This window comes from Lagopus leucura, unplaced genomic scaffold (assembly GCF_019238085.1).
Source record: "Lagopus leucura isolate 7727_CA_CO unplaced genomic scaffold, USGS_WTPT01 Super-Scaffold_806, whole genome shotgun sequence".
NCBI classification, from domain to species: domain Eukaryota; kingdom Metazoa; phylum Chordata; class Aves; order Galliformes; family Phasianidae; genus Lagopus; species Lagopus leucura.
In genome coordinates, this window is record NW_024962260.1 from 8,171,794 (window position 1) to 8,184,930 (window position 13,137).

The window sequence follows — 13,137 nt, forward strand, 5'->3', positions numbered from 1 at the left end:
TTTTCCTACTTGAAAAATCCAAGGCAAATCTTCTCCACTCTTCTACTGCTAAGGAAAATCTTGTGGTGGAAGAAAGATCAAGTGGAAGAATGTGGCTTTTCTTTAAGTCAGGCCTTGTGCTTTAGGGAGAGGGAAAGTGTGAAGTCGTAAGGTCAGCCAGCGTGACTCAGAGTCAAAAGGTCATGAGACAAAGGGAAGGGGGAAAAAAAGAGTTCCTGATGTGTGTTTGCAGGTGTGGGAGCTCTGTGGCCATGCAGCTCCTACAGCCTCAGCACTGTGAGCAGTACCGTGTGCGTAAGGTTTTCTTCTCAAACAATTCGTGTTGCTGCCCCTCCGGCTGCTGTTGGGCTTTCCGCTGTTGACTTTAACCGTTGTGTTGGCAGCCTCTGCTCTGAGCCTTGTCCTGCCCAGCGCTGTGCCACAACCGCGGCTGGTCGTTCAGTGTGTGCAGAGGGCCGGTGTGAATTGGTTCAGCACAGAGTAGTGCCAAATGCAACTGTTTGCCACTGGCATCCTACAGCAGACTCCTGCAAATGGAGCAGCATTTGATCTGAACCTTGCAAAGATGTCTGAAAGCCAGCAGAGCAGGAGGCTGGAAGATTAACTCTGCACGAGGATGCTTTGGAGAGCAGAGAGCCACAATAGCAGTTCCAGTGCCAGCTTTGTCCCAGCTGCCAGAAGGGACTGTGTCAGGGGAGTCCTTCACCATGGCGCTGGTCCCCCGGCTGCTGGAACAATGCTCACACCACTGGCAGTCAGCGTGATTAAAGCAGCCTTCAGGCTGCTTCATTGTGCATGGGCAGTTATCCAGGTCTGTGCATGGGCTCAGCCTGGGAGGATGGAAAAGGAAGTTTGCCATATTGTTCCCTTCCACACCACGTCTCTTGTTTGCCTGCATCTCAGGGTCAGAGCAGGTTGTACTGGATCTGTTGTCCCACCGGGTTGCAGTCCGTGAAACATGCCAGTATCTCTGGGTGTTGATTGATTGATTTTTTTTTTCTTTCTACATCAAGGACTCACTTAATTGACCGGATTACCTAATGTATTACCTGCTTAGCTGCAATTTTAGCTGCAAGAAAGAATAGTACAAAGAGCACTTTTAAAACTGGAGCCCCTTTCCTTTCTCATAAACTGTTGGATCCCACTGACAAGCTGAAAGTGATGTGATTGCTGCTTCATGTCAGGAACCAAAAATGGCTCCTTCATTCTCTGCTTCCTTCCATGGGCCAGGTACAGCCTTCATTTTTATTTCTGTTCTCTAAAAGAGGAATTTGGAGTTATCCTTGTCAAAATGGATTTTTGTCCCGATGGGAATGGCCCTCTTTTGCTTTCCTCTGCTTTCTTTATGTGAGTATGTAAATATATGTAAATGTATACAGAGGCTTGGATTTACCCTCTTCGTCTCCCCCTCCCATGTATAATGTATGTGTTAAACACGTAATCATTAATCAACTTTGTGGGGAGTGGAGACAAGAAGGGCTCTTTGATGATAGATGTATACTTGTGACTATGCTTGTATGTGTGTTTATTAAGCAGTACAGTGCTATCAAAAGAAACTCCAGGTCCCCGAGGATAAGAGACAACGTAGGGAACAAATGAAGAGGGAAAAAAATCCAACCCCTCTTACTGTAAAACCCTCTGTCTTCCACCATCTGTCTCCTTTGGAGTGAAGTAAATTGGGGAGAGATCTCTGAACGATGTTCTTATTTGTAATGCACAGAAACAAGAACAGAGAGCAGAAGCCAAGTTACGGCTAGCATTGCCTCGGATGGGTGGGAGTACGGAGGCAGGGTGACATTATTTCTTTTGTCTGTGCATGCTGAAGTGGTTTAGGCCACAGAAGCCTTCAGGTTATCCTGCACAAGCACAGCAGCCTGAAAGCTTGAATTGGACGGCGGAAACCGGCCATTTCCCTGGCTGTTAAGAGGGAGCTCAGTCAGCCCTGTGTATGTGCTCTTCCACGAGATGAGTAAGTCATAATGGACATGGTGGAAGGTGGTAAAAATACAAATGATTTGGGATTCCCTGAAATTTTTTTTTGCTCTTCTTACTCAGCTTGTACACTTGCAAGTTCGTATTTTCAGAAATACCAGTTAAAATGTGTATCTGAAATGAGCTTTAAAAGTGCCTTTGGCTCATCGTACAGAACTGCTGCATCTTCAGCTTTGTATTCTTGCAGAGCCAGGCAGGAGGTGCTGAGGTTGGATTGCAAATACCAGGCGTGTAGGAAACAGCAGCCCAGCTCCATTGGCCATCTGCTGCAGGTCCCACCATCAGCTGCAGCCGGGGGAGCGGGGGAAGGAGCTGCAAGTGCTGGTGGGGAGCAGGCAGCGAGACTGGGAGGCAAATGGGGAAAGAAAATTCTGTTTCCTGCAGTCTGCCTGATGCAGAGAAGCAGATGGGTTGACTGCAACGTGCCAGAATCATCGAGGTGTATCTGCTACTGTCTGATGAAAGCTAAAACGGGTTTTGATTTTTAGCTAGTGCTATCTGCGCTTACAGAAGGAGCTGTCGTGTGATGGAGAATATTGCTTTGCAAATAAGTCATTCTGTGTATTAGTAGTCACTCTCGTTTTTGGAATTAAGATCGATGAGTCTGCCAAGGTATTGTGCTGGGCCCTTTGAGTAGGTGTTCCTCAGGTCCACTAGAATAAAATAAAGATTCTAAAACACCAGGATACAAACATCGAAGGGTATACACATTTGTATTACTAACCTGTGCTATTCTTGTGATGTTAGCAGCTTCATCCACTGTGGTTATTTATTTTCTATTTCTTTCCTCCCCTTGTTTGCCAGAGTCAGCGCTTCAGTTTGTTTCACAGCTGAGCTGAAAGCCGCAGCAATTCAGGCCCTCCTCAGACTTTTCCTATGCTGTTGACTGTTCGGTTCTACATTTTGAGTTGTGGAGGCCTTTCCATTGTTTTATTTTTCACAGCAGAAATAAACAAGATGTTGGTTTAGGGGACTGCTTCAGCTACAGTGAGATTAAGCACATCCATAGAGCCGAGCGTTTGATCAAGTGCTTTTCAGGATACACTTTCTAGAAAATTGATGTCCCTTTTAGTGCTCTTGCTAAGCTAATCAGAAGATGCCAGCGTCTGATCAGAGCCTTTTGTGCATTTTCAAGATAGTGTCTCTGGAGGATCATTATACACATCCCTCTGCTGCAGCGAGTACAAGAAGATTGTCACCAGGAAGGTGTTAGTCACTGTGTATTAACATGCAGGATTATTACGCCTTTTTTCACTGTGGGCTTTTCATCTCCTTACTGAGCAGGCACAGTCACATCTATGCTTAAATCACAAAGCCTTCTTGTAACACCACATTTGTGCTTCTGGTTCAAGCAATAAGCTGCGGTGAGGTGAGTTGTTAGCTGCTGTATGCCTTTGGGAGAGAGGTGTGGGAGAGGCACCAGCTTCGGCCCTTTGCACCAAGAGGGGCTAGCAGAGGTTGGCCAGGACCAAGCTTCAGGAGCTCAGCACTTGGCTTCTGAAAGCAGGTAGTCTGGGGAGTTGAAGGGCTGACAGCTGAGCAGAGCTGTTGCTTTCTTGGGAGAGGAGCACGTAGCTAAAGAAAGATTAAGTACAGCACCTCCTGTGCCTTACCTTGAGCAAAGATGGTGGCTGGACGTGTGCACCAGTGATGTTCCGTGTTTTATGACTGGGTCGTATTGTTTCTGCCCAAGGGCCACCTTGGCTCAGCCACATGCACAAGCTGAGTGAAAGCTTTGCATTTTCCTGAGCACCACAAGCAATAGCCACAGCCTCTAAAAAATGTTTACTTCATGTTTGCATGCAGGAGAAGGGCAAAGCTGTTTCAGTGGTGGTTTGCTATATTGTAGATCCACATGCTAATGCAGAACCTCAGTCAGACATCCACCATACATACACCATTCACTGCAAGCAAGCAAAACTGTACGTGCAAAGTCACATCAGCACACAGGGAGAAGAAACATAGCAATTGCCATGCAATCATGCTGTTTTGCAACAGTTGCTGTTAATTGGCCTGACCTGCTGGAGTACAGCACCTTCCAGGTATGAGGTGTGCATCTGTAGTTGAGCCTTCTTGAGACTCTTCAGGCTCCAAACCCAGGACCTTCTAGCACACAGAAGCATGCTTTTGTTGAAAAGAGTTGGCTACTGGTACAAGTCAATAACTGGCAGAAGTTGCTTTTGGTTTGTGCATGAGGAAGTGGGCTGCTTTTGTGGTCCGCAGTTGGCATGGTACATATTTGACTGCTGTAATGTTTCTGCATCCCCACCCAGGCAGTCACTGTGAGCGTAGTATAACAGAAAGAAATGTGGAAGAGCTGCATGGGTGTAGCTGATCACATTCACCCCATTAGCTTCAGCTGTCTTGTAGAGTTCCTGTGTCCAGAGCCCTGAGAAGGCAGAGCTTTTTGAAATAAAACTAGCCATTCCCTATTTCAGATCAGTTCTTGTTTGTACAGATGGCTTCTCAACTGGAGTTGCCAGTCACATCATCAGCAAAGGCTTTGAATAGCATTTTTTGTTCATTTGAGTTTGGGGAATTTTTTGTTTTGTCTTTCCAATTGTATTTATGAAAGAAAAATTTAAAAGAAGAGAGCCAAAGGAAAGGCAAGGCATTGCACAAGCAGGAAAAGGTTATAGCAGGGATGCATAATGTATTGAAAGTGAAAGACCAATCCAATGCATTGTGGCTTTTCTCAAGAACGTGAATATACGTGTCTAGCAGAAGAAGGGAAAAAGAAGGACTGACACTTTGTGGGGGTTCTGACAAAAGACCCGAGGTTCTTTTCCCCTTGCATCAAGCAGTCCATAGAAATTAAATTGTCCTCTTAATGCAGGGGGGAGTTCCTGTCCCGAATGGATCACAGCAGGATGGCCACTGTAAAGAATTCTTCCCTTCTACTACCTTGCTCCATGGGGCATTTGCTTGAAAAGCACAATCAGGAAATGCTTTTGGCAGTAAAAATGCTAGATCTCAACTGTACTTGAGTCTGCTGGGGCTGACAGGAAAAAGTCTGAGACAGACAGCACCAAAGCTTTCTTCCCATGAGCTTTCCCTCTCACTTTCTTCACGTACTTTGGCTTTTGCACACACAAACCTCCTGTAAAGGAGGAAGTATTTAAATCCCATGGAAGGAGTTTGATATAAGAGCAAACTTGAAAAAGAGGATGAAGACCTGGCTGATGAAGTCAGGAAAGATCTCTGTGCTTTGGATGGGAGGCACAAAGAAGCTAGGCAGAGCTGCTGGCCCCGGGTTTGTGGCATGGCTGGCAGTGCCACCGCCAGTTCCTCAAGGAGCTGAGGTGGAACGGGAAGGTTGTTGTTGGCTGGGTCAGCCTTGGGTTGGAAAGGGCAGCGAGATGCAGGAACTGAGAATCTTTTAGGTTTCTGGAGACAAGGATGAGAAGGTTGTTTGTGAGAGCAACTGGAATGGGGCATGGAAAAATCCAGGAAGCCTGTTTTACCCACAGGGTGAAGCTCTCTTTGGTTTGGACCGTATCCAGTGGCACAGAGCAGCAGAAACTTTGGAGTTCGTGCATCTGCTGCTTGGCCGGCCCTCACTAGAGACTGTCAGAGCAAATGGAGCTGCCTGTTCTGGAACCATTTTAGCTAGAATCAGCTCCCAGAAGATTGCTGTTAATAACTCATGTCTCACCAGCCCTCTCCTCCTTCGCTCCACTCCCTGCAGTCTGGGCCGGGAGGTGCAGGAATGTGGGCTCTCTCGGGCAGGCCGGCAGCGAGGCAGCGCTCTGCTGAGCTCATCTGCTAAAGCGATCGCCACAATTCAAAGCACAGCCGTGTTTGAACGCCGGGCTGACTTCTCTGCCTCTCTTAATGCTTTAAGCAGGGCTGTGCGTTCAGCAGTTATTTGTGTAAGCGTTCTCCAGGCGTTTGAAAAGGACTTCTGTTTTTCAGAGGAGAGGAGGAAAGAGGTGGGAAGGGATTACGTGGGGTGGAATGGGGGCGAGTGATAGGGGAGCAGCCAAAAAGTGTTTCAGCTGAGCTGGGGTGTGGGTCTGTAGGCTCCCCACACCTGGTATTAAATCAGGAAAAAGCCTTCCACCTTCTGTTGCTGGGAGTTATGCTCTTTAGAGCCGAGTTCGACAGTTGTTATTGCAATTTTGTGGTGCTCTTTTGATTTACAGCTGTTTTTACGACCATTGAGACAGCCACAAATCGAGGAAATCTCATAAAACAGAGAGTAAACGTCTCCTTCACAACCCAGGCAGAGTTTTGGCATCCGTGCTTATTCCATAGAGCAGGATGTGTAAACAATATTGTGTCCCCTGAGTGGCTGATATCAGTACAGTTAAGTGGTAACAGCTTGAAAAATGCATTTCTCTTATATTAGCGGTAAAACTCGAAATGGGCCCCCAGGCTAAAGTAAATTGGTGACATTTTGCAGCAGAAAGGGGAAAAAAAAAAAATCAGGACAGGAATTGGAAATGTGGAGCCCCAGCTTTGAAAGCAGTGGGACCGAAGCCAAAGTTGGATTTATCTGCGTTATTGCAGCACGGAAATAAATGGATCCACCACACTTGTTGCGAAGCATATCTAATTGGAGAAGACGGATTATATGTCGGCTGCAGAGGGCAGGCTGGCCCCTCCACTGCCTTCTTACCCAGAAGAGGAGGTCAGTTAATACCGTATTTAATCAAAACACAAAACACGATGATGAGAGCTGCTTTCTTGACTCGGTGCATGGTGTGGGAGAAGTGTGGGCGAGCAGTGAGCCCAGGCTGGCAACGCAGCAGTGATCAGTGGGACCCTGGGGCTGGAAGCCTTCCCCCAGGCACTCCAGATTGCCATATGCTTTTCGGACATGAGCTCTTGTGTTCCTTCCATACCATTTCCCTCACAACTTCCATACCTGGGGAACTTTATATACTGCCCCGGCTCCATTTCTTCAGAGCTCCTCGTCCCCTCTGTAGCTTTCTGGTGAGGGTGAGGCTGTCTGTGCGTGGGCATGGAACCGTGAGCAGCCATCAGAACAGCAAAAACAGTTTTCCCTAAGAGGCAGAAACAGAAGAAGTGAAGATTGGTGGGCATAGTTGTTAATGAAGTTATCAAGTCAGTCTGATAAGCGCCTGAGAGACTGGTTTCACCACATTTTGAGATTACCAGGTTCGTGTTGTTTACCTGATGAATATTTGATAGTTCCTTTGTGTACAGAGTTGCTGCTACCTGGCTGTGGTGCTGGGAGGTGTTGTTGCCGTTAGCCTGACTACCCATGGGTCAGCAGTTTGTAGCACGCAGTGTTCCAGCCCAGTTCCAACTAATCTGGGTTTCAGTTTGGCGAGGAGAGCTGTGAGAAGACCTTCCACAGTGGTGTTCTTCTCAGATTCTGTCAGAGCAAGGTTTTCAGTGACCAAGCTGATGTTCCTTTCCTGAGCTAATACTCAGAATGTACTTGACCATTTCAGATGAACCTAATGGCTGATGTTGAACCCTGGGCAGCTGGTTGGAGGGATTGGATGCTGATCGTCACATCCAGCCCCTGTTCCAGCAGGTTCCCAGCACTGGGTCGTGCAGGATGGCATCCAGCCAGGGTCTCAGTATTTCCAAGGGACACCCTACCACTTCCCTGGCAGCCTGTTCCAGCACTGTGCCACCTTCAAAGTAAAGAAGTTTTTCGTTCTGTTCGCATGGAACTTCCTGTGTTCCAATTTGTGCCCATTGGCCCTTGTTCTGTCACAGAGCACCACGGAGAAGAGCCTGGCCGCATCCAGCTGCCCTTTAGATAAGCACTGATAAGATCCCCTCTCAGCTTTCTGTTCTCCAGGCTGAGCAGTCCCAGGGCTCCCGGCCTTTCCTTGTACAGGAGATGCTCCTGGCCCCAGCCATTGTGGCCCTTCGCTGGACTCTCTCTAGAAGTTCCCTGTATTCCTTGAGCTCAGGAGCCCAGAACTGGTTTGTGGACCCAAAGACCTCCACGTGGTTCAGGAAATAATTTCCTCATTTTGAATTTTTTACTAGGGTGTTAACAGGAGGGACTAGGAAGGAGATGATGGCAGTATTTCTTCATGGTTGTAATACTTCGCTTAAATTTTTACCTTCTGGAGTCAGATTGCTCCATGGAAGTCCCGGTTTACATTTATTGCATCTTTTTTAGAAAAATTCCACCTGTCTTGATTGCAAGGATTAAACTCAACAACGTAAAAACATCAAATGAATGTTGACAAACGTAGATGGATGTCCTGCTCAGCTGCCTTTCAAGGTGTACTAAGTTTTTCAATATTTTTAAAGTGAGTTCCCTCGGTCTTGATAGTTACTTTGCAGTGCTGCGATGCAGACATGATGGTGGGGGGCTGCAGTAAGTGCTCGCACTGAAGCCAAGGAAGAGTGGTCCCCAATCCACAGCCCACTGTACTAGGCACATCCTCAGCCACTGCAGTTAGAATGGATCAAGTGCCTGAGGGTGCAGGGCAGTGCTGCCCCTGTGCGATTGGCACGGCGGTAATGTTCATGTTGCAGTAGGAGTCCCTCCCACACGTCATTCTGGTGGGGTTGAAAATTCCCCCCAAAATATCCAAATGAGGCTGCTGGGCTCAGGCAGGGTCTCGTGTTCCTTCCCCTGGGTTTGCTTTCCTCAGGAGCGCAGCCTGCATGCTGCCCCTTTGGACAGAGCCGGAGATGCACTCCGTGTCCAGACCGAGCCACGCTCTGAGAGGAAGGGCAGCCCACTGCAGAAGCCCCATCACCCTCCCCTTGGCTTGCACAGCTGTGGAAGGAGTGGACCTGCAAAAGAACGCTGCTTTTGTGCAGCGCTGTTATGTGTTTAACATAATAAATGTTTATTGTCCTCTGGAGCAAAGGAGCAATAGGCTAAATTATAGCCCGGGGAGGGAAAGCTAGAATCATGAGGTATAGGCTGTTAATTATCTTTTTCTTTAGCTGTCATAATATACTGGCGTTTGCCTGCAGCTCACCCCCTCCCACCGATCCATTACCTCCACCACCACTATCTCCAAAATATCTGCCTCCCGAACCCGCTGCTCCCCCATCCGTCCTCCTGCTCTCCCTGTTTGTAAGGCATTCAGGCCCCAGCGGGATTTGTGACTTCTCCCCCGGCAGCCGCCAGCAGTGATAAAGGCCCTCAGCCTGCCTCTCGCCAATTAATCAGCCCTCGTGCAGCCTCGATAGGGTGTTAATTTGTAAACTCAGTGGACAGGCAGCCGTGATAAGCCTCCGCAGCTGCTGCGTGTCTGCCGGGGGGGTGGGCAGATAAGGCTTCAGCCCTGGGACGCAGCCAAGAAATATTTTGGAGCAGTGAATTAGAAACAACAACAACAAAAGAGCCTTCTGCAGAGGCACTCCTTTGAGGTTGCTGCGGGTAATGCAGCAAGTCTCAATAGCAGCGGACAAGAGCCTGTTTCCTGATAAGCTCGCTGACCTCCCCCTGGCCTGGGGAAGGCCATGTCAGGATGGAGTCTGTCCCAGCACGTTGCCCCAGGCAGGTGGCACAGCCAGAGCCAGGAGCAGGACACGGTTTGCTCTGCACCTCTTGTGCTCACCTGCTCACTGCAGAAAATTTGGTACTGGTTCATCATGTCACCAGCAAGGGGATGGACTCTAAGGGCTCCCAGAACAGCATTGGTGTCAGGTGGTTTGGAGAGGCACCAGGCATTCACTGTGTGGTGGGATTCATGGAGAATGGTCGGTGCTGCCTATTCAGCATGTGCAGTAAGAGCAGGCAGACAGCATTTCCCTGAAGCAGCAGGTCATCCTGAGTGGTCTGAGACCACCGAGTGTTGCAGTGCATCGTGGTGTGCTCTGAAACAGGCAATGGAAACAGGTTGCACTGATGGCAGGCATCTCTTCTGCTTACCTATTCAAAGTGGTGATGTCGAATGTTTCTCATTTGCCCATGCAATTTTCTCTTTTCTATTGAATCAATTATAGTTTCTTCAGCAATTGAAGAGATATTTTACTGAGTTTGTGTCAACTCCTCAGTTCAGCTGAATCCTAATGATTCTGCCATCGTTGGCCTCCCTAATTGTTCTAATGCTATCTGACAACAGGCAACAGACCATGGAAGCTGTTCCTTCCCTGGCTGCCAGTGCAGGTTGTTATTCGGTACCTTTTTGAACCACAGCAGTTCTCAGGCAGACAGTGACCTTTTTATGAAATCAAACGTCTTGCAAAACCCTCTTGGTCTCTGAACAGTGATTTATGGCCATTTGTGTAGGAGGAGGCTGCAGGTGGGATTTGGGTGACACGTAATTGGTTAAAAGATAAAATGAAAGGAAGGTTGCCCTGCTGGTACAGCGATGGCAGGAGCTGCAGGAATGAATTGCTTGGCAGTGCAGAGCCTGGCCCTCCTCCTCCCGCCCTCCTCTGCCGGCTGCCAAGCCCTGTCTGGCAGGCCATTACAATGATAAATGCAGGTAGCTGGCAAGGACCACAGTTGAGAGTTTGTTCTAGCATGCCAAGCCCTGCTTGGCATTCCCTGTTGGTGCCAGCATTTGCACTCTTACTCAGTTTGACGGAAACCAGGACATGAGGTGTGAATTTATGTCCGCATCCTTCCAGGAGAGAGTTGGGATAATGAAATGCCAAGGCAGCCCTGGGAGCAGCAGAGTAATTTGGTAGGTACCAAACAACAGTCTGCCACCTGTCATTTGCAGTGCAGTCCCTGCTCTCGCCCATCACTCTTCTTACAATGCAGCCTTTGAATTATAAGGAGTCTTGGGTAGTTCTGCAAAGAGCGCTTTCCATTCTGTTTGATTTAGTGCAAATAAAAATCCGTATCCCGGCCAAATAGATAGTCTGGCTAGATAGTTTGAAGCTGTAATGACAATAATACAAACTCCCATAGTAGTATGTTGTGCCGTGTTCTCAACCTTTCATCCTTGTAGACAGACTTTCCCCTATATTTTGTAGCAAAAGCTAAATCAGTAATCAAGTCTGCGGTTGCCTAAGTCAACGTCTAGGTAATGGAAACAATTTAAATGTGGAAGCCTAGGCTGAAAAGCCTGTCTAGTCGGGGGTGGGATCGGCCCTAGGGAAGAGGCCTGAGATCTCTATTGGTGGAGATGTGTAAAATCAGATTGCGCAAAGCCCTTCTCTAAATGTATTGTGGAGAATTGTTTTCCACTGACTGGGGCACATATGGTTGCTCTTGGCATCCACATGCTGCTGCCTCTGATCTGCGGTGAAAGTCACAACCTGCCCTGGCGATGAAGGGGAAGAACTGGCCTTTGGGTGCTGCTCACATACCAGGCTTCCCAACAGCAAAGGCAGTGCTGTTCCCTGTGAGCAGGGAGAACAGCCTGGGGTAGGACTGGGGCAGCAGCGTCTCCCTTTACAGCCTGCTTTTCCTTTTGTTTGTGTTGGTTGGAGCATATGAACACGGAAAAAAAAAGGGGGAAATCAGTGCTGATTTGAAGGAAAATAGCCAGGAATGTAAAATCAAGATAAGTTTTGGTCACGGTTTGGGAGCTGTGGTTGGAGGATACAGAGATAAGCGTAGAGCACACCTTCATTTAAATTAGGCCATGCAGGCACAATGCTGTTAGGCGAGGGTTTTTTGGCTGGGATTAATGAGGGACAGCTGGAAAATGTCTTTTTCTGGTCAGTGTCTCTGCAAACAGCTGAGGGATCTTCTGCAGCTGTAGGATTGGCTGCAGTGAGGCCCAGGAACTCCCCAGCTTCCTTTCCTTCTCCTCCCTCACAAGGATTTTTTGCAGTGCGTGTATTTATTTATTTATTGAAGCCGAGCTGGGAAGGAGAGGGAGTTTGATCTTTTCCTTTGGGAGACAGCGACTGCTCAAAGGAAGGTGAATCATAAAGCATGGCTAATGGAGGGAATAGGAGCGGGAAAGCTCTGGGCTGCAGCCGTCCCCCCAGGGCTGCAGGGTGGATGGAAATGTGGGGGAGTGGAGTTGGGCTGTGCCCGAGGTGTCTGCATTGGGGTACTGGTGGGCTCCCCTCTGTCCTGGCAAGGAGCACGCTGAGCAGGGAGGGACAGACCGGAACAGCAGTGTTCAGAATTGCATTTGCTGCTTCAGGTAGACTGGCTTGATCCATCTCCAAATGCTCTGGATTCAAAACGGTGATGTTTTCAACTTCACGCTGTGTTGCTGAAAGAGAGGGTGCAGAGCAGAAGTGCAGCACAGCGCTGCAGAGCAGCAGTGGGCTCGGCTGCTCGCTGCCCAGCACTGGCTGAATCTCATCATCTGTGCAGCATCTCCTTGCTGTGCCTTCCAATCAGCACGTGTTTTACATCACTCTGCTTCCACCTTGCCATCGTGTGAATCTGGTGCAATTCAAGAGTGAATTGGGACCTCTGATCTCTGCTTCCAGGCTCTCTCTGGCCTAATTTCATTCTCCGTTCCCAGACTTGTGCTAGCTTCTCAAAGGGGCTGTTGCAAAAAATAGGCATGGTTATATAAACCACTGAAAGAAATCAGCGCTCACAGAAGAAAAAGTGATGAAGAGAGAGATGTGTGTGTTGTGAAAGGCCCTTTCCAGGGCTGAACAGCACTGCATGTGCACGTGTTAAATCAGTACGAGGTGGGAACCCAAACAGGTATGTTCTGGACTAAAGTGCGGTCCCAGAAGCATTTTCTCTCTCATGGACCCCCTGCAGAGCGAACTTCTGCACAAGATGTGGAAAACCCGCCTCCTGCCAGAGATGGTCTTGAATCAGAGTTGATCCCGAAGTGTTTGGGAGCACTTAAGGCATTGCTGTTTCAGCACATGGTTGCCTGGTCGAGGTGTTTGTCCTGCACGTTTGAAGTGTAGAGAAAAGCGCAGCCGAAGTTTTAGGGATGTTGCTGGAAAGTTTGAGGTCCATCTGGAATTCATCTTGTTTAGTCATTAGTCCTTATTTGCATTGGGAATCAACAGCCATAATTGATGTGTTCCTAACCAGCTGGAACTAGGGTTTTCTGGGCACTTTGGTCACTGTGCAAGTACCTAAGGGGGTTTCCAGAAGCACTGTGTGCCTGGCAGTCCCTGCCAGGTTGGTGTTCCTGGCAGCTGCTGGGCACCGGTCCCTTTGCAGAGCAGTGGCTGTAAATCCTGCACAGAGGGAAGGGGACCGGTGAGCCCATTTGCTATTGAGCTGAAAAGTGGGTTCGTAGTGCAGCACGTATCCAGCTCCCTTCTGCTTGGTGCCCTAGTACAGCTGGGTTGCTCTCA

The 13,137-nt window shown here is 48.5% G+C and overlaps 1 protein-coding gene across 16 annotated transcripts in view; it reads left to right on the forward strand.

The window, feature by feature from the left end:
- Positions 1-13,137, forward strand: part of FBRSL1 (fibrosin like 1) — a 416,097-nt gene that overhangs the window by 350,353 nt on the left and 52,607 nt on the right. Inside the window, exon 1 of one of the 16 annotated variants that reach the window (XM_042865421.1) lies at positions 10,540-10,580. The exons of the other annotated variants lie outside the window; for them this stretch is intronic. Coding sequence (XP_042721355.1) covers positions 10,545-10,580 — 36 coding nt within the window. The 5' untranslated portion in view covers positions 10,540-10,544. Of the gene's footprint in view, positions 1-10,539; positions 10,581-13,137 lie in introns of those variants that run through there. 16 annotated transcript variants of the gene reach the window in all.